General features: G+C 47.6%; 1 protein-coding gene across 3 annotated transcripts in view; it reads right to left on the reverse strand.

The window, feature by feature from the left end:
* Nucleotides 1–8,120: 8,120 nt before the first annotated feature.
* Nucleotides 8,121–17,658, reverse strand: part of WDTC1 (WD and tetratricopeptide repeats 1) — a 42,979-nt gene continuing 33,441 nt past the window's right edge. For all 3 annotated transcript variants that reach the window (XM_005302003.5, XM_042844665.2, XM_005302004.5), the window contains 4 exons: nucleotides 14,821–15,056; nucleotides 13,817–13,985; nucleotides 12,894–13,086; nucleotides 8,121–11,357 (listed from right to left, as the gene is read on the reverse strand). In XM_005302003.5, the coding sequence (XP_005302060.2) occupies nucleotides 11,160–11,357; nucleotides 12,894–13,086; nucleotides 13,817–13,985; nucleotides 14,821–15,056 (796 nt within the window). In that variant the 3' untranslated portion in view covers nucleotides 8,121–11,159. The remainder of the gene's footprint in view (nucleotides 11,358–12,893; nucleotides 13,087–13,816; nucleotides 13,986–14,820; nucleotides 15,057–17,658) is intronic.

Below are 17,658 nucleotides of genomic sequence, written 5' to 3' on the forward strand. Positions count from 1 at the left end.
GTGACCAGGCCCTTCTCTAGCTGTGCTGAACCATACCTGCCTTTCAAAGGACAGGGACTTTGCAATTTCCCATACCTCTCTTACACCAGCTCTGTAGAGAGTCTAGAATAAATAATGAAAAACCAGCCATAAGGATTGTGTGTCATTAAAGGGGTAGTAGCTTGTGCACTGAGCCCATCCTAAAAAACAACAACCAGCCTTATGTTCTTAAAAGCAAATCATTCCCCTACACCTATAAGGCGGTGCAATATTTCTTTGACTGATTTAAGTGGTGATTTATACAGGCTAGATTCCTTGTGGAAAGGAAATGCTACAAATTCATACGAATTGGGAGTTACACCAAATTCCCTGGCTGGATGCCCAAAAAGGGGAATTTCTTCATTTCTTAACAAAGCGCTACCTACAACAGCTTGTGTCTAATGATGCCAAACTGAAGCAGCAGGAATAGCGATGTATTGTTCATTAGAGCCGCCCCTGAGGGATCATCTCTTTCTTTCTCCTGATAGAAAGACTGCATCACTGATGTTTTATCTGCATTGTGACAGGCCCACGGAGCTGGCTGGAGCACTCCCACTTTGGAGCCGGTACAAGCTGTCCCCTCTGCAGGAATGAGATTTCTCTGCTTTGCCTTCTCTTTGCAAGGTTTCGGAATCCTTCCTTCCAGGGACATGCTGAGAATTTATTCATCCATTGTTGCAGGAGGAGATTTGGTGGGGTTTTTTGTTTTTTTTTTAAATGCCACTATCACAATAGTGCTTTTTATTCCTAGAAAGTTCCCCCCAAATTGGGTGTTGTGTTCTCAGAAGCTGGGAGACCCTTAAATCAAGGCAATGAGACTTGACAGTGATGGATGGCCATAACCTTTACTGCTCATGTCAGCATCACTCAGCAGCACTGGCTAAACTCCAACAGACCTAACCCTCTTTTGCATGCACTTGGCTCAGTGTAAACCCTGGGAATGGTTAGCTGGGTCTTTTCTTTGCTGTTCCAAAGTCCTGGCTGAGAATCTGTAAGGCAAACTTGAGGACATTTATACTGGGTACAAAAGTTAAAAGAAATTAGGACAGATGGGAGAAAGTATAGGAACAACAGCAGCACACCTGAGGGAGGAGGGAAACAGGTAACCATCAATCAAGAAGAGAACAGAAAATCAGGTAAAATACAAGAACAACAGTGGGAAGAAATAACACATCCCCGGCCCTTCCGTTGTGAATCTGAGCCAAGGATCCTAAAGCATTTTATAAATATTAATGAAGCAAGGTTCAGACACATTCCTGTGAGGTACGGCAGGGATTGGTGCTCTGTTTAGAGTAGTAGTTACAAATCCAGAATCAAATTAGAAAAATAACTGCTTTATTAGGAAGTTGAATTCAACTACATGAGGAAGCTGAAGAAGAAATTGGTTTATTCCCGAGTTCCACCCCCACAACGTTCTCAGCAGGATACTGAGGGATAACGTGCTGTACTAGCCAGAAAATGGGTTAATTACCTCGTCCAAACCACTCTCGTTGGCTCACTGTATCCTGAAAGCAGGACACTTTATCCTAGCTTCTACCAAAAGCTGATGAACTACCTGGATGAGCGTCACATACAGCACACTCCTCTATGTATCCCTGTTACGCTTCTAGAAGTCCTTGGTTCCTCCTCAAACCAAGATCTGTGACTATTTCCCTTCAAGGTTAGAAGATAGCTGTAATACCAGCACCCTGCCACAGCATGTGGGAGCAATGAGTAATGTTTAAAGTGTTGCAGAGTTAGAAGCCAGCTGGTGGAGCTCTGCTAGTAAAAGTCTTGGCTTAGTTCCTGTGCCTATATCTCTGGCTTCATTCTGCACAAGGTCTCTAATGCACCAAGAGGTTGCAGTGCAATCCAAAGCACTGCATTAATAAAAGGGCTGTTTTGGGGGATGCAGTTTGTTATTAAGAAAGGTTGAGAGTGTTATTCCCAATAGCTAGCAGGGTATAAATTCATAGACCATGGGGCTCATTCTCAAGTAGGAGATCATCTTGTCCTTTATAGCTGATTTTCCCATTTCAGCTCCATGCCTCTGTTTCTGCTGTGGCCTACACGGCTCACTGTTAAACTGAATTAGTAGGACCCTCCTGCCTTAAAGTTAACTGCATAATCTAGAGATTTTTTTAAGGAGAGAAGTAGCCGGAGAAAATAATGTAGGGTTGTTTATATGTTTTAATGCATTTCAGGCTGGTGAAAGGTTCCAGTTTGAAAACCTTGGTAACTGAGATCCTCCAGCCCCAGAGCACATGCAGTATAAAGACCAGCACTGCACGCTTCCCCCATTCTCCATCAGACTTGATTAAGGGTTTGCCTTGACTAGGATTTAAAGATGTGTTGTGGGAAGATGTCAGCTAACACATTCTGAGAGTCTAGTGCAGACCAGGCACTGTACATTTTGTGCTAACCAGTCCACTGGAGCCTAGGGTGCAACTCAACCAGCTTAGCACCTTACCTACACTGAACTGTTAGAACATGGTAGTTAGCACATTAGCTAACATCCTACCTTGAATGCTGGACTAGACAATGCCTTAGAACAACGACCTGTAGGTAAGAGAGCTAAACTCAGTCTATCCAGCTCATTCACTCCTGGACAGCTCTACTAATGTATCTCATAAGGAAGCCAACTGTCCCAATGGCATTTTTGATGTGGAGACTGATCTAGTATGAACTGGGTCAACACCCATCAATCTGTTTCCCAGACCACAGAGAAGCCTTCAGATTGTAACACCCTTTTTCCATGTCAGGCTTGAGATGTTCTATTACCAAACCTCATGAGGAAAAAGCAAAGGGAGAGTGTTCCTGCCCTAATCAATCTCCCCACCTAGCAAGCAAGGCCAAGTTTGTTTCAGGAAGTTTGTATTTTCACATCCAGAGCGGATGATAAAACACAAAACTCTTGAGTGTCTGGAAAAAAGACTTTGCTTTGTTCTAGACAGTTAAAGGATGAATGGTCGTTGGCTGCAGCACTTCGCAAGAGCACGAGGGACGCTGTTAAGATTTGCAAGTTGTCCTCTGCTCTGGCACCAGTGCCCACATGAGCTAGAATGCCCAGTTCATATTAATCAACAGGTTGGTTATTTGCTTTGCTCTTATTTCAGTTGTTAGTGTTGATAGAGGCTGCCAGCTGCACAGTACAGACGGCCAGGCTCTCTCTTTAGGCACAGAACAGGAGCGGCCACGGTGGCATCAACAGGCTACGCTTCCCTTGCAGTGTCATAGAATCACAAACGTAGGGCTGAAAGGACTTTGAGAAGCCATCAAGTCCAGCCCCCTGGGCTGAGGCCAGGACCAAGACCATCCCTAGCAGGAGGGTATCCAAGTTGTTGTTAAAAACCTCCCGTGATGGGGATTCTACAATGCCCCTTGGAAGCCTATGCCAGTACTTAACTATCCTTAGAGTTAGAACGTTTTTCCTAAATCTCCCTTGCTGCACCTTAAGCCACTTCTTGTCCTGCCTTCAGTGGGAATGGGGAACAATGGCAGGACCACTTCTAGCAATAGGGAGTTTGGTCCTCAGATAGTCTGGGCCCTTGGCTCCCTGCTGAGCATGCCAACAACCAGCCCTCACTTGCAGTGGTGTGGGTCAAGCAGTCAGAGAACAGTAGGAACCTGATTGTCCTGGGGCAGTATTTGAACGGATAACCCAGAGATACATGTTTCTACTCTAGAGTCCCCTTAATTTCCCTCCCCCCTTTCTAGATGCACAGGAAATAACCTACACCAGCAGCTCACATTTCCTTTTTAGACTCTACAGGAAGGCTCCCCTCCTCCCCCCAGGTAGAAAGCCATCCATTTGAAGTGGAGGGAGGGGACAGCTGCAGAGATATCAAGTCTTGCCTCGTGACAATTGGTAGATAGGTCAAGCTTTCATTGTTGTCATTCCTCTCCCCCACATCTGCATAGGATAGGGACGGTCAGCAGGCTGAAGTGGTTGCGGTTGGAAAAAGAAGCCGCAAGAAATTCTTCCTTGCATAAAATTAGGATGGGGAAAATAGATTGAGACACAAGAGAGTTGCCAGCATGCTCCATGCATCACCCTATGGACAGAACAGCAATCATACACAAGAAGCACTGTGATAGCAGCACTATATCCTATTACATTTTTCCCCTCCCACCTTTGTTCTTATGCTAGTGGGTTTACCACCAATGACCCTGGTCTCATGTTCTTAGGAAGTGTTCTGCTGCCTCCTAGGCTAGAACTTACTAATGGAAGTGATCTTTACACACTTGATTGCAGGCCCATCGCTCACCAGGGGCTCCAAGACCTTTCAGAGCAAGGAACACATCAGGCCCATCCATTTTGGGAAGGAAGAGCCCCAGGAGTGCATCAGATTGGATTCATCCAAGCAGGTGGCATTTCTTAATAGACAGGACCCGGCTGCAAGGAATTCAATTGCATCTCTTGCTTACTTCCTTTCAAGCACTGGCTAAGATGTTCATACCAGAGGCTTGAAAGAAGCAGGCATGCAGCCAGCTCTTGTTCATTAAGCAGCCTTCTCTTGAGCCTTGCCTGTTGTGACAGCTGAAGCATTATAGGAGCTGCAAGAAACAAACCATTCAGCAAAAAAAAAAAAAAGGCAGAGACGTTGACAAATGGAGCAGCAGCCACATCGGGGCAGCTGATGCCGTGGGCAAGAGGCTGGGGAAATGGTTTGGAATGTCAATTAGGCAAAATATGACAGAGGACACTTGAAAAATACTTCCCTTCCCCTTGAAAAGCTAGAGTGGGTGGATTTTTTTTTTTAGGGGGCCTGTGTCTTCTGCAATCTGACAGCCTCTAAGCATGAACAGAAATGTCAGATTCTTCATTCTGGCTGCGGTGATATCAAGCAGGGCCATGCAGCAAAAATCAAAACCCCAGACTGCTCCCTCATGCCCTCCTTTAACAATGAGGCGTCTCTGGATCAGTGCCATTTCAGAGCTGCACTTTCCCCTCGCTGAACTTGGTGCTCACAGCTCACCCATCCATGTGTGTGAAAAGAGCTGTGTTTTTCCTTGGAGCCATAATGGAGGAGCAATCCCAGGAAGCCAGATATAGGATCATGCAACTCTCTCATTCACAGCCACCACTGCTTTCAGTAGACACAAACACACTGAAGAGCCCACAAAAGGGCTCTTCATCCCCATTCTCGGCTGGCGCCGGTGTGGTCCAGAGGCAGCCTCATTTCATGTGACAGTGAGGACAGTAAGCCAGGCCTGTCCTACTCCTGAGGGGACTAGGGTAGGAGCACTATTTTCAGAAGAGATGTTTCCCTCATCAGAAAGCAGCTTTCTTTGTAGTGTGCTTCCAGGACTTCTTCCCACCTCCTGTTAGAGATGAGAGAGACATCTTAGAGGCAGTGACCGGGTGTCACTGCAGGCTTGTTCCCCACGGTGCTAAACCACTCGATTGTAATGTAAATCAAGCAATGAGGCATCACCATTTCTCAGGGGGTGGTGGTGTGGGGGTTACTTTTGTTCATGGCTGAATTCAGCCCAAGAGCTATTCATCACTTTTCCCTTCCATGGGCTTACAGGGGGCCTGAATATACCTCTTCAGCATTTCGAGCTATACAACCTAACCTTTCTGTTTTCTTAATTTCATCCAACTAGTCTGACCTCTACCATCCCTTTCCCTCTTTACCACCACCTCTTTGCCTACAAATTCACCCCAAGAGCTGATGCAATTATTAAAACATACTAATAAGGGGATAGTTGATAGAGAACATCTGCTGGTGTGATCAACTGGAACAACTGTAGGCCCATTAAGCCTCCTCTGTCAGAGTTACTTTCACCTCTGAAGACACTCTGCCAGAAGAGGCTTAATAGCAGAGACAAAGCAAGGCCTGCATATACCTTTGTGACTGATTCAGAAACACACAGGGTAGTTCCTGGGCAGGTGAGTCAGTAAACACTTGATTCCCTCCTCATTGCAAACTACCCTTTTATACAGCTGGGAATAAAGCAGCATTGAACGAGCAGTGCTAGTCTGAAGATAAAGGGAAGGGATTTTTTTTGTCTAGTAGCAGGTTGCCAGAGCTCGAGGTTCAAGTTATTTTAATAACCTCACATTGAGTAGAGACTGGTGGTTGAGTAACAGCACGTTTCTCATAGGTTCAACTGGTAAGCCAGCTAGGAAACTAGACCCTCTAAGAACTTCTAATTAAGAGTAGTACAAAAGAGCTGTATCTTTTAATAACAGGTAAAAGATGTGAAAGGAAAAAAATGAAAGTCAGGTTGTTGGACAGCTATTTCACACCAGGGCTGAGGTCACTGATCAACCCAAGCACCGGATGCCGCAAAGAACTGAACACCCATAACTCTAGTAGAAAGTCATGGATACCACATCCCAGAAAGCTGTAGAGTTGCTCTCACAGTTTGACATAAGCAGTCAGATATTTTCCTGTAGGAGAGTGGTAGGAAAAAGCCTTGTGACAGATTCTTCTTGTCCTCAGCAACATCAAAATGGTTTGAATTATTAAGCCACACAGGAACATTTATAGCCTGTAAACCAAGACGTACATAGGAAGACACCCCTCACATTAGTCAGTGATTCAGAAGTCTGCTGGTGAAGGAAGGCACTCTCCAACCCTGGAGACTATCTACATGCTGCATTCCTAGGACTTTCCCCCAGGAAAGAAAGCAGGACAGGATTGCTACCGTACTAGTAAGGAGGAGACGAAGTGGCTTTCCTGTATAATCCAGTTGCTGGGTAAGCGGTGGAAGGCAGCAGGAAAGTTTTCATCCATAACAAACAGGATTGTTGCTGCCACTCGGAAAGCAAATGAGCTGTCAGGGCTTTGGCACAGCAGAGGTGGATATTACGAGGACGACATTTCAGATTGCTCACAACATAAGCAGGGGGATTCAGCATGAGAATAGTGGGCCCTTAAGGTGGCAAGGCCTCTGCCCAGGGCAGTTCACAAAGCTCAGCTGGCATTGTCACTCTCAGCCACACTGCACTGAGCTGGTGGCTGCAAGGCAGTGCTGAGAGCAGCAGGTTTAACTAGGTGAGCTCCCCTGAGAGAGTTTTAATGGACTCTACTGAGTCAGCTGGAACACACTGTTGTTTCTCCCTTTTGGTAATAGGGCCAACTCCATTATTTAGGGCCCAGTGCTTCCACAGCAGACGAGGGGGTAGGAGAATGTCTCGCACGCCTTCTGAGGGAAACAACTTTGCAATGTTCTCTGGAGAGGGCACATTTCTGGCACTGTACCAGCATTAATGCACTAGGTACAAATATTTCTCAAGGTGGCAAATGTGCTTTTACAGGGTGTTTCCCTTGCCAGAAAGCAAAAGGCAGCTCAGGTGCAGTGGAAGGAGTCAGGCAGGTGACCCATAACACCTGGATCAGTTGTGCTGTGCAGTGTTTTCTCCTTCAGACACAGGCAGCCATTTAAGAAGAGTTCCATGCTTTAGAGGGGCTATTTTACTAATAGGAAGAGTTCCATTTCCTCCCCAGGTGGAAGTAACAGCTCAGTTCCTCCACAGTCTTCTTTCTGTGGCCTGACAGTAGGGCCCTCCCTCCCATCCTTGACTTATGCACAAGGCCCAGTGGCCATGGAGCATGTGAGCTCCCCTTTCCCTGGAGATCTCTCTTCTAAAGAGACAACTCAACTAATCACACATCCTTACACAAGGCACTCGCACTGGCAGGCCACTTTGTCTCCTCCACTAAATGCCCTGGGCAGCCCATCTAGTCCAAACCCCAGCCAAGATATTTTTGACAGAACTTCTGGAGATAAGTGTAGGCAGGAGGTTTCTGTTCCCAAGGTCAGATGCATCCCCCACTCTGCATGAGAGCAACAGCCCTTCCCCCACTACTGGATCAAATCAAAGTCAGTACTACATCTATGGAGGATTATGAAAATAGTCACTACCAGGAGGTCATCTTAGAAGAGCTTCTTTTATAGACACCCCCCCACACACACACACTGCACTGAGTTTGCAGAAACCTGCGCACCCTAAGAAGTATAATTAATAGTCATCCCTCCAGTCATCCATCTGCTTCTTTCCCCCGCCCAGCCAAGCACAGTCAATAGTGGGGGGGAGGGGAGGAGGGGGGAAGAAGAGACAGGGGCAGCACAACAGCACAATCCCCTGAACAAATGACACCAAAGAGAACTAGAACAAAACTGTTTAATTGCTTAACCCTTTCTCTTCCAGGGACCAGAGAAACAGAAATATTCTGCTCCTGTTAATGAGGACAGTAAGGCTTGTGTGTTATCTCTACAGCTGCAGGGGCACAGGTTGGGAGACTGTCCTCTTTAATATTTAAAAAGCTATGAGTAGTTGTCTTTGCAACATCCAAAGGAATCTCAGAGGCTCTATGGAGATTCCCCACTGCTAAAATACAAAAATAAAGGAGTAATCTCTGCCTATCCTCGGTTAGAAAGAGTTAACCAAAAAATGGAGGGGCTTCTTTTCAAGGGAAAGGGTAGAAGAAAACAGCAGAGGTAAATAAAGCAACATCTCTTCCCCCGTATGTTTTTCCTTCACCAATAAATATGGAATTTCTCATTAACAAGCGGTAAAGCAGACAGAATCTGTCCAAAATGAGGGGGTGGGACCAGAGGGACTCCTCTCTTCAACCCCACTTATTTCCTTCTTTTTAATCAAAAGCAGCCATAAAAAACAAACAAACAAACAAACAAAAAAGCTATCCACTGCAGAGGCAGGAAGTCTTGTAGCTTTCACACTGCAGCTGGCAGGTAGGAGAGCTACACTGGCGCTCAGAAAAACAGCTGCCCTGGCATAAGCTGAAGGGAAAGAGAAACCCCAGGAGAGCTTGTGGTTCTGTTTTTTTCAGAGGCTCTAGGCTCAGTAGATTTGAGAGTTAAAAAAAGATATTCCAGGAAAAGCTTGCAAAGTTTAAGGAGAAGGAGGAGAAAGAAAGAGGTGTCTATTGGAAAACCTTAGGCAAAAAACTCCAGGCCACTTTAAAAAAAAAAAAAAAAAAAAAAAAAACACACCCCAAACAAGTGAGCCGTTTTCTGCTGCCAATGGATAGTAAACAACACTGAGGACCTGGGAATTCTGGCATACTGCTGCGGGGAGTAGCCTGTACACAACTAAATGGGCACAACTCTGTGAAGAGGCGCATGTACCACATTGGCGGTATATTAAAAGGTTAACCTGGCAAGAATGGGAAAGGCATAAGCACCCTCCCCCACCAAGAGACGGCCTGTCCCAGGAAAGTCTTGTCTGGATGGAAGAAGAGCTGAGGTTACATTTGCTTGGACTATGAAGACCACCTGTCCTAGTCCCCTGAGGCTCTGAGAGCACAGGAGCACTCAATCTTCACAGGTGCATCTCCACGTGACCCAGAGACATCAGGGCTGAGCCTCACCTGGGTAAGCTGGAGCAGACATTGGCGCAGCCGGCAGAGACCAGATGGTCCCAGCTAGCTCCACCTGGATTGCACTAGGTGGAAGGTTGAGCATTGCTTGCTGGGGGTCTGCTGAACACTGCAGTATAGATCCTGGACTACAAAGGGAGCAGGCCCTGGGACACACCACAGACCTCTTTAGATCATACTTGGCTCACCCTTGTTGTACAGGAGGTAGAGTGGGCTGTGGTGGTGGGAGGGAAGCCAGTCACACTGATCAGCCAACACCCAGCCAATCCTCCCTTCAATGTGTGGCAGCGCACAGCCGCCAGAGAAGGAAGGATGGGCCACTCACCCTTCCACAACAGGTACAGGAAGACCAGGGATTCCACCATGTGGGGAAAACAGCCCTAATGCAGCATGCCCATACACACAACCCCCACACTCCTGGGACCAATGTTAGCATATTTAGATCCTCAGCAGCAAAAGGTAAAAGAGTGCAAGAAAGCAGTAAGATCTCCAGGGGCTCTTTGGTTTTAGTTGATAGTCATAAAAAACACAGTTCTACTTGGGCTGTAGCACAGTCGTGCAAGATCAATTGGATATTTATGATTTGGCAAATGCAAGAGGGGACACAGGGCTGAAAATTACCTGGGAAAAGAGTGGACATACAGTGCTATGTTCTAAAGATATGAAGCACCAGTCCTGGCTTTGCGGAGAGTTAGCAAGGGAAAAGCGGGAAAAGCAAGGACTGCTCCTGAGAGGATCACTAACCCACAGTACCCTCCTCTACTCGTTGCACAAGAGGGAGGTCACCACGGTGATGATGCAGTGAGATATCGCCTCAGCTGAGGCCAGGAGTGGAGATTCTGAGTAGCTGACTGCACTAAAATTTCACCTTCTAGAAGCTCAAACTCCAGATGCAATAGTGCATGGCAGTAGCATTCCCAACACTCAGGCATGGGTGCTAGGAAAGGAGAAGGTAAATAGATCTAAAAAGTATTTTGGGTGAAGGAGATGGAAGCTTTGGAAGAGTGTTATTATTAGCCACTTTCCTTGGTAGCTCTGCCCACATTAGTCATCCAAGCCTCATACCCCAGGCCAAGTCTCCTCCCATTACTGCATCTTGACTCTACAGGTTCACAAGCTACAGAGGAAAATAATGGATATTAAAGCTGGGAAGGCAGTTCCCCTCCAATTGCATGTACTCAATGTCTCCTTTTACTCATCAACTAAGGTAGATGCCCAGAGACAAGGATTGACCACCACCCATTTTTAAACACAAACAGCCCCTTTCAAGGGCCATACGGTAAGAGATGGAGACCAGATGAATGCTAGTGAGATGTTCAATGGGCCAAAGAGATATTCCATTATGACCAACAGTCCCAGACCAGGGCCAGCAGTAGAGCAGCTAAGCCAAGCTTCAGAGACCAATATCGCTGCAGTAAAGTCATTCCATAATCCCTGCCCTAGATTTACATTTTATTTGGGACGTTAAGAATCCTCTGCAAACGCATGAATGTAGCCAATGCCCCTTCTTCCCGCTCACGCTGGAGGAGGTCACCAGTTTATACTGCTCACAGACAACTCAAAATCCCAGCAGGGACTAAATTCCACTAAAGGCAAAACCCAGACTGCATTGCCATGCTGCTCAGTAGTGTGACGAGGAGGAGGAGGAGAGGTGGTGGCGGTGGTCTAATGAGAAGGCCGCTCCTGCCCCTGCCAGCTTGTCCTACTCTGTGCATAGTGTGAAACAGTGCAGTCAGAAAGTTTAGAACCAAGGAAACCAGGTTCCCCTTCAACACAACAATTACAGGAAGGACAAGCCGTTTTGCTTTAGCTGGGCCGGCACTGGACCTGCCCCTCTGAGCTGTCTTCATCATCCGAGCCTCCAGCCCCCCCACTGGTCAGTCCTGTGATACGGTAGCCCATGTTCAGCAACATCACCTCCAGGGGGTCTGCGTTCATTCGTCTCTGGTTAGCTTGGGAAGCGCCTTCCATGTCTTCCACCACACGCCCATTGAGGGTTTCACTCTGCAAACAAGAAAGGAGACCGCTTTGGGAGGGCAGTCGCACGAGGTGGCACTAGAACGGTGATTTTGTTGCTCACCAGAGAGGGACGCATCATCTCTACCGCTCCCTTAAGCTCAGGTTTTCTGGACTGAAAATTGGGTGAAAGTCATGTCCTACGGCACCACAGACTCACGGGCTGGCCCACTCCCTAACGGGTGTATGTTCACATTACAAGCCCACAGCACGATGCTAGTAGGCATCCTCTAGTCTGTAGGCCTGTGCTGGGGGAAGATTGTATTGAACTAGGATTTCAGCAAGGGTTGGATACCGTGGCTTAATGACCAAGCCGCTGGCCATCTTGAAAATAATTCTTTGCCCAGCTGCCTGAACGTAGTTCTACCGCACTGCCTGCTGGCCCTCCAATTGGCTATGCAAGCTGGGGCATCTGAGACTCACAGTTCAGGCAGGATGCACCACGCAGCTGTGCACCACAGAGCTGCAGTGGGTTTTTTTTATTTGAGAAGGGGTGAGAAAGAGGAGAAAAGCAAAGGCTGAGGTGCCCATTGTGACAAAGTTCCCTCTAAGCTGCGCGGCCGCGCAGCCACCTATTAAGTGCCGCTCAAGCTGTGGCTGGGGGAGAGGCACCCCAACCCAGCTCCAGCCCTGCCGTGGCCAGGGGAGCGGTGCTCCTCCCATACTCCAATCCCCTCATCCCCACCCCTGCCACATGAATTTTGTTATGTGCACCAATATGGAGGTGATGTGTGACACATCACCTCCATATTGGTGCACATAACATTCGTTCTACACACGGCTGGGAAAAATTAGAGGGAATGCTGCAAGTGCCCCCTCCCCTCCTGGGAAATCCCCTGACTTCACCCTTCCTTTGGGAGCATTAAGAAAGGAGTCTTGGTTTAAAAAAATAAAGCCATCCCACGAGTGCTGAAAAAGCAAGACTTGTCCCACGTCAGGAGAGGTGCACTGGCAAAGTCTGGCAAAAAGAAGGCAGGAACCCTTGGAGAGCAGAGCCTGTATTATGCTATGCCTGGTTCTAGTTAGACCTCAGCCTCACTTATGAGCAAAGACATCGTCCCTCCGTTCCAAGCCTCCCTCCAATACCAGGCCTTCCCCCAACTCCCCAGCCTCTTGCGTGATTAGCCATACCTGGCCTGGCTCAGAAGAGGTCATCCACAGCCTAACCTGGAGCTCACAGGATGACATTTGAAAACAGGTGCTTTGGCAAGAAGTTGAAAGTTTGTTCTACCTGGGCATCTTTTCACTACTCAGCTACAGACATTTACTCTCAGAGTAATACTGACAGCTGCCAGTGTCATCCATCCTTCTGCAAACTGGAACAGTGAGGCAGGCACAGAGTGAGCCAATGGCAAAGCCAGGAACAAAACCCAGAAATCTCACTCTGAATCCACCCAACTATTCCAGCACCCTGTAATCAGTCTTCATCGTCTGCTTGCATGAGGACAATGGCTTCTGGCCTGGAGTCCTAAAGCCCATCATCCAGGACCTACCTCTTTAGAGATGCTCTGTTACTGCTCTTACCTCTGGCCTCGGATTCCAGAGCCGTACAACTGGATCAATGCCGCTGGTGGCCAGGAAGCAGTAACTCGGGTGGGGCTGGAGACAGTTCACAATAGACTCATCCCCCTGCAGCACCCGCACCAGGTTGGTAGTTTCTTTCTCCCAGATGAAGAAAGACCCGTCGTCTGAGCCGCTGACTATGTACTGTGCGTTGCTAGGAAAGGAAGAACAAAGTGCTCTGCTGAGATCACAGGGTAGTTAGAGAAGCCAGCTGTCCTACCTTGAAGGAGAGGGTGGAGGAGGGCTCTGTACTCTACTAGACTGCACACTCATTGAAGAGGTGGCTATTCTAATGGGTTTGAAGGATGAAGGTGAGGGCAGGTAAGTCCATTAGGCTGAGAGGTAGGGAAGCCACTGCCTGGTTAGCCTTATTCCCACCTACACACAAGACTAGCTCAGGGAATCAGCTAGTGACAAGATCCAGCATTAGGGTTTCACCACGCACTTAAACGTTCATCGGCATCTTTCTCAGCACTATACCAAGCAGAGAAATCACACAAAACCAGACAGACCTCCAGATTCAGATAGCATTGTCCCAGCGCCCAAAGGAAAGGGGCATTTCTAGATGGCAACAAAGGTAGTCTTCTGTGTCATTTCCCTCTGTCCTCAGAACTCATATGGTTGGGGACGAAGTTCTGGAGTACTGAAAGGTTGTGATGAACAGTCATCTGTATGCTGACCTACCATTTAACCAGCGATCCATGGAGGAATGCCACGTCAGCTGTTCCTGCAGTGGTCAAAAATCCCCACAGACCAGAAGCAACAATATCTTCTCATTGCCACCCATGCTAGGGCTGCACATTGTGACATAGCCACTGGACAGCAGCACACTGCTGTTCCGTGCAACTGAAATCCTCCACCTTTACCATGCAAGGTCAACATACCTGCCAAAGAAGTTGGCCTCCTTGATGTCTGTGGTGGTGTTACAGTGGCCACAGTACCGGAATTTGTAGTCGTAGCTGCGTTCCCTCAGCACCATCTCATCATCCGAGATGGAGTCTTTGCGCCCAGTTGCTCGCAGCCGAATTGGCCCGCCCCCTTTCTTGTCTTCAGCTGGAAGGATAAAGAGTACAGAGATATTTTCCTCCTCACACATCACATGCTGGAGCAGAGAATTCTCCAACAAGTTTAGTACTTGCGAGAGGAACTCTGCTGACAGCTCTAGTTGAGAGCGAAGGCCAGTTTATCCAGAGGACAGGTATTTAGAGTGCACGCTTCCTTCTCTGTACCTCAACCCTCTTCTTGCAATACCAACCCTAGAGCTCATGTACAGCTTAAGACCAAAAGTGATTATAACTTCAGATCAAGCTCAATCCAATTTTTGAGGGCAGATGTTCATCTCATAACTACCCCCCCTTGGTTGGGATAGCCTCCAAAAACCAAGGATCAAATAAACCATTGGGGGAGATTTTCCCTTGAGGTGCCTTCTGGCCAAGAGGTGAAGGATACTGGCAGGAAGCTTGCACTGAAGCTGCCCATACTGTACCTGTTCTGTGGCACAAGGACGTTCCTCCAGAGCTGTGAATCCAACACTTTATATAAGCACCAATTCATTCTTTGGGACCCTCCCCCTGCAACCTGTAGTCTCAGGAGCACAACCTTCAGGAACCTCCCTTTTAAAAGGAAAGGGATAATTTTTCAGCAAGAAGGGACAGACCATAAAATACTATGGAACTTAGAGCTCTCTGTAAACAACCAAGCAACAGCTGCAAGTCACAAGATAGCTGGTGCAGTTATGGAGACAGCTTTCAGCCAGGAAATCAAATCAATCTATGGACAAACTGCAGCTCAATGAGCATCACTTTATAGCAGGGTTGTAATTTAGGTCAAGACTTTCTTCCTGAGTTATACCGGAATCCAACCCAAAGGGCTGAGCATTGGCACGCACCGTTATCACTTTTAGAGAAGAGGGCTGCATTGATGTCTCGATCCAGTGCATCACAAGCGCTGCTATGTGCCTGTTCCGGGAACTTCCCTTTGAAGTCATCCAGACATTCTAGCGCTTCTGCCACATACTTCAGTTCAAAGAGACAGCGGGCCAGGCGGAAGTGGGCTTTCAGGTGGCCTGGGTTCAGGGAGATGGCCTTCAAGCAGTCTCTTAAAGCATCATAGTGATCCCCATCCCTGCAGAGAGAAGAACAGACCCTGAAGGGACCTAAATATCCACTACCCTCTTCCAGGCAACACGAGAGCTTGTTATCTACTTCTCAGCTCTCCCTGTACCCGTGGGCTTTCCCCAAGTATCTCCAACAGCACTTCCTTTCTCACAAGAGCTCTCATTTCATCTCCCAGCGGCTCAGCTCACAGAACTAGGTCTCCGCGCAGACAAGGGATCACCTCCTGTTTGAAGACCAGGTCTCTGCCTCCCCTAGAGTGGCTGCACAATAGTTTCCTGTGCTACTATTTTAAGTCCTACAGATCAAGTCTCATTGCTGCAAGCTAGTCCGTGGTGGGGATCCCCCATCCCCAAAGGAGCAGTCCCCAGGCCAAGCCTATAGAAAGGAGCCCTAGGGCACAGATACCTTTCCACGAGCACAGTAGCTCAAGTGTTCCCTCTTGTGGGGAAAACGGTGTAGCAGCACATTTCCCTTTCCAATGGCCGAGTTAGATGCCCAGCAGGGGGATATAAAACCATCAGGATTTTATATTCCTGATGGACATTTATCTCCAAAGTGGCATTCTCCTCCTGCAATTCATGTTCATCCTGTGGTTTTTAAATGTCTTCTGTAACCGATTGGTACCTATTGAGCCAAATCATAACATCCAACTGGTTACGTTTAAAAATATTTAGGCTAAGCATGCTTAATTGCCCTATATCCAAAGTTATAGGAGAAAGTGGAGGACAATGCCAGCCTGTCTCAGCATGCATCCCAGAAGCAGAAGAAACATGACAAACCTTTCACTTTGGTATTTAGTTCTATTAGATGTGGGCTGAAGGAGGGGATGGAAGCCAGGGTTTTGATTGGGATGGCGGGCAGCAGGATTAACTACTCTCCCAAGCTGCCCTCCTGTGCCAGTCTCAGAATTTTAAAAAATAAAGTCTAAGGGATTTTCTTCACGTACAGCGCTACAGCGGCACAGCTGCAGCGCTTTAGTGGAGATGCTCCTAAGCCAATGGGAGAGCTTCTCCTGTTGGTTGTTAATCCACCTCTCCGAGAGGCAGTAGATAGGTCAGTGGGAGAAGCTCTCCTGCAGACAGACAGCTTATCTACGCAGCGGTTTATATAACTATGTAGCTCAGGAATATGGATTTTTCACACCCCTGAGCAACATAGTTACAGATATAGGTCTGTAGTGTAGACCTGCCATAAGGCTTTGTCTACACTGGCACTTTCGTCGCTCAGGGGTGTGAAACCCCCCCCACCACCACCACACACACACACAAACTGTTTGGGTTGCAACAAATAATCTCAAAACTGAACAGAGCGAACTGATCTGCCAGAGCCCGGAACAATTTCACAGAGAAGCATGAACTGCCCCATATATCTCAGTGACGGGGTAACTCAGGCGCCCCATTTGATACTTTAGAACATTAACATTGTTAGCTCTTTCACTGCTCAAGAAAGTACAGAAGAAAAGAGGGGGAACTCTGAGGCCAGCTCTACCTATAATCAGTATAACTACATCACTCAGGGCTGTGAAAAATCCACATCCGAGTGATGTAGTTATACCAACCTACCCCTCCATGTAGACAGCGCAATGATACAGCTACCACCTCCCCAGGAGGTGGATAAACTATGCTGAGGGGAGCAGCTCTCCTGTCGGCATAGAGCGTCTTCACTTAAGCGCTACAGAGGCACCAATGCAGTGTTTTAAGTGTAGAACTGCCCTGAGCAATTCCTCATTTTGGCACCACGGGGGAGAATAACATAATAATTAATGGAGATATCCCATCTCCTAGAACTGGAAGGGACCTTGAAAGGTCATCGAGTCCAGCCCCCTGCCTTCACTAGCAGGACCAAGTACTGATTTTGCCCCAGATCCCCAAGTGGCCCCCTCAAGGATTGAACTCACAACCCTGGGTTTAGCAGGCCAATGCTCAAACCACTGAGCTATCCCTCCCCCCGCCCCCATTTGTTTTTCCCTCCGCTATCGATGAGTCAAGCAGGCTGTTTGGGCCCCAATGAATGGAACCATGCCCAACGAGCCCAGTGAGCACATGCACTTTTTTTGAACATCTGCACAGTCTGCAAGCAATGTCTTGTTTTTGAGGACTCATGTGGGTGGAACTCGGAAGAGCATGGTTATTTCCCCCTCCCCCATCAACTTGACCCCTGAAGGAAGATACGTGTGTGATGAGGCCACCAGGCTTTAAGGGACGAGCCCAACCCTAGAAATGTCTTTTGTCATCCCTGCTATAACAGCATAGCACTGCCCACAAGAGTCCTATTCAGCCCGGAAATCCAAATCGAGCGAGTCACAAGAAGATTGCGTGGGGTAAAGCAGTCTTCTCTCTACAGAATGGAATTTGAAAGCATGTCGTCAGCCCAGAGGCTTTTTATTTATGGAAATATATTTGCAGACCAACAGTTCAGCCAGCTGTATCACCTGCATCTTCTACTGCAAAGAAAAATCAAAGCACTCTGCAAACATTGGGTTCATTTCAGACTGTGTGTAAACAATGAAGTTGCACCTGCCTGAATTTAGCCAGTAAGTGTCAACTCATGTGAGGTAGGTGAATACCGGTCCTACGTTACAGCTGGAAGGGTGGGGTAGCGAGAGGTTA

This window comes from Chrysemys picta, chromosome 23, assembly GCF_011386835.1.
Source record: "Chrysemys picta bellii isolate R12L10 chromosome 23, ASM1138683v2, whole genome shotgun sequence".
In the NCBI taxonomy this organism is placed as follows: Eukaryota; Metazoa; Chordata; order Testudines; family Emydidae; genus Chrysemys; species Chrysemys picta.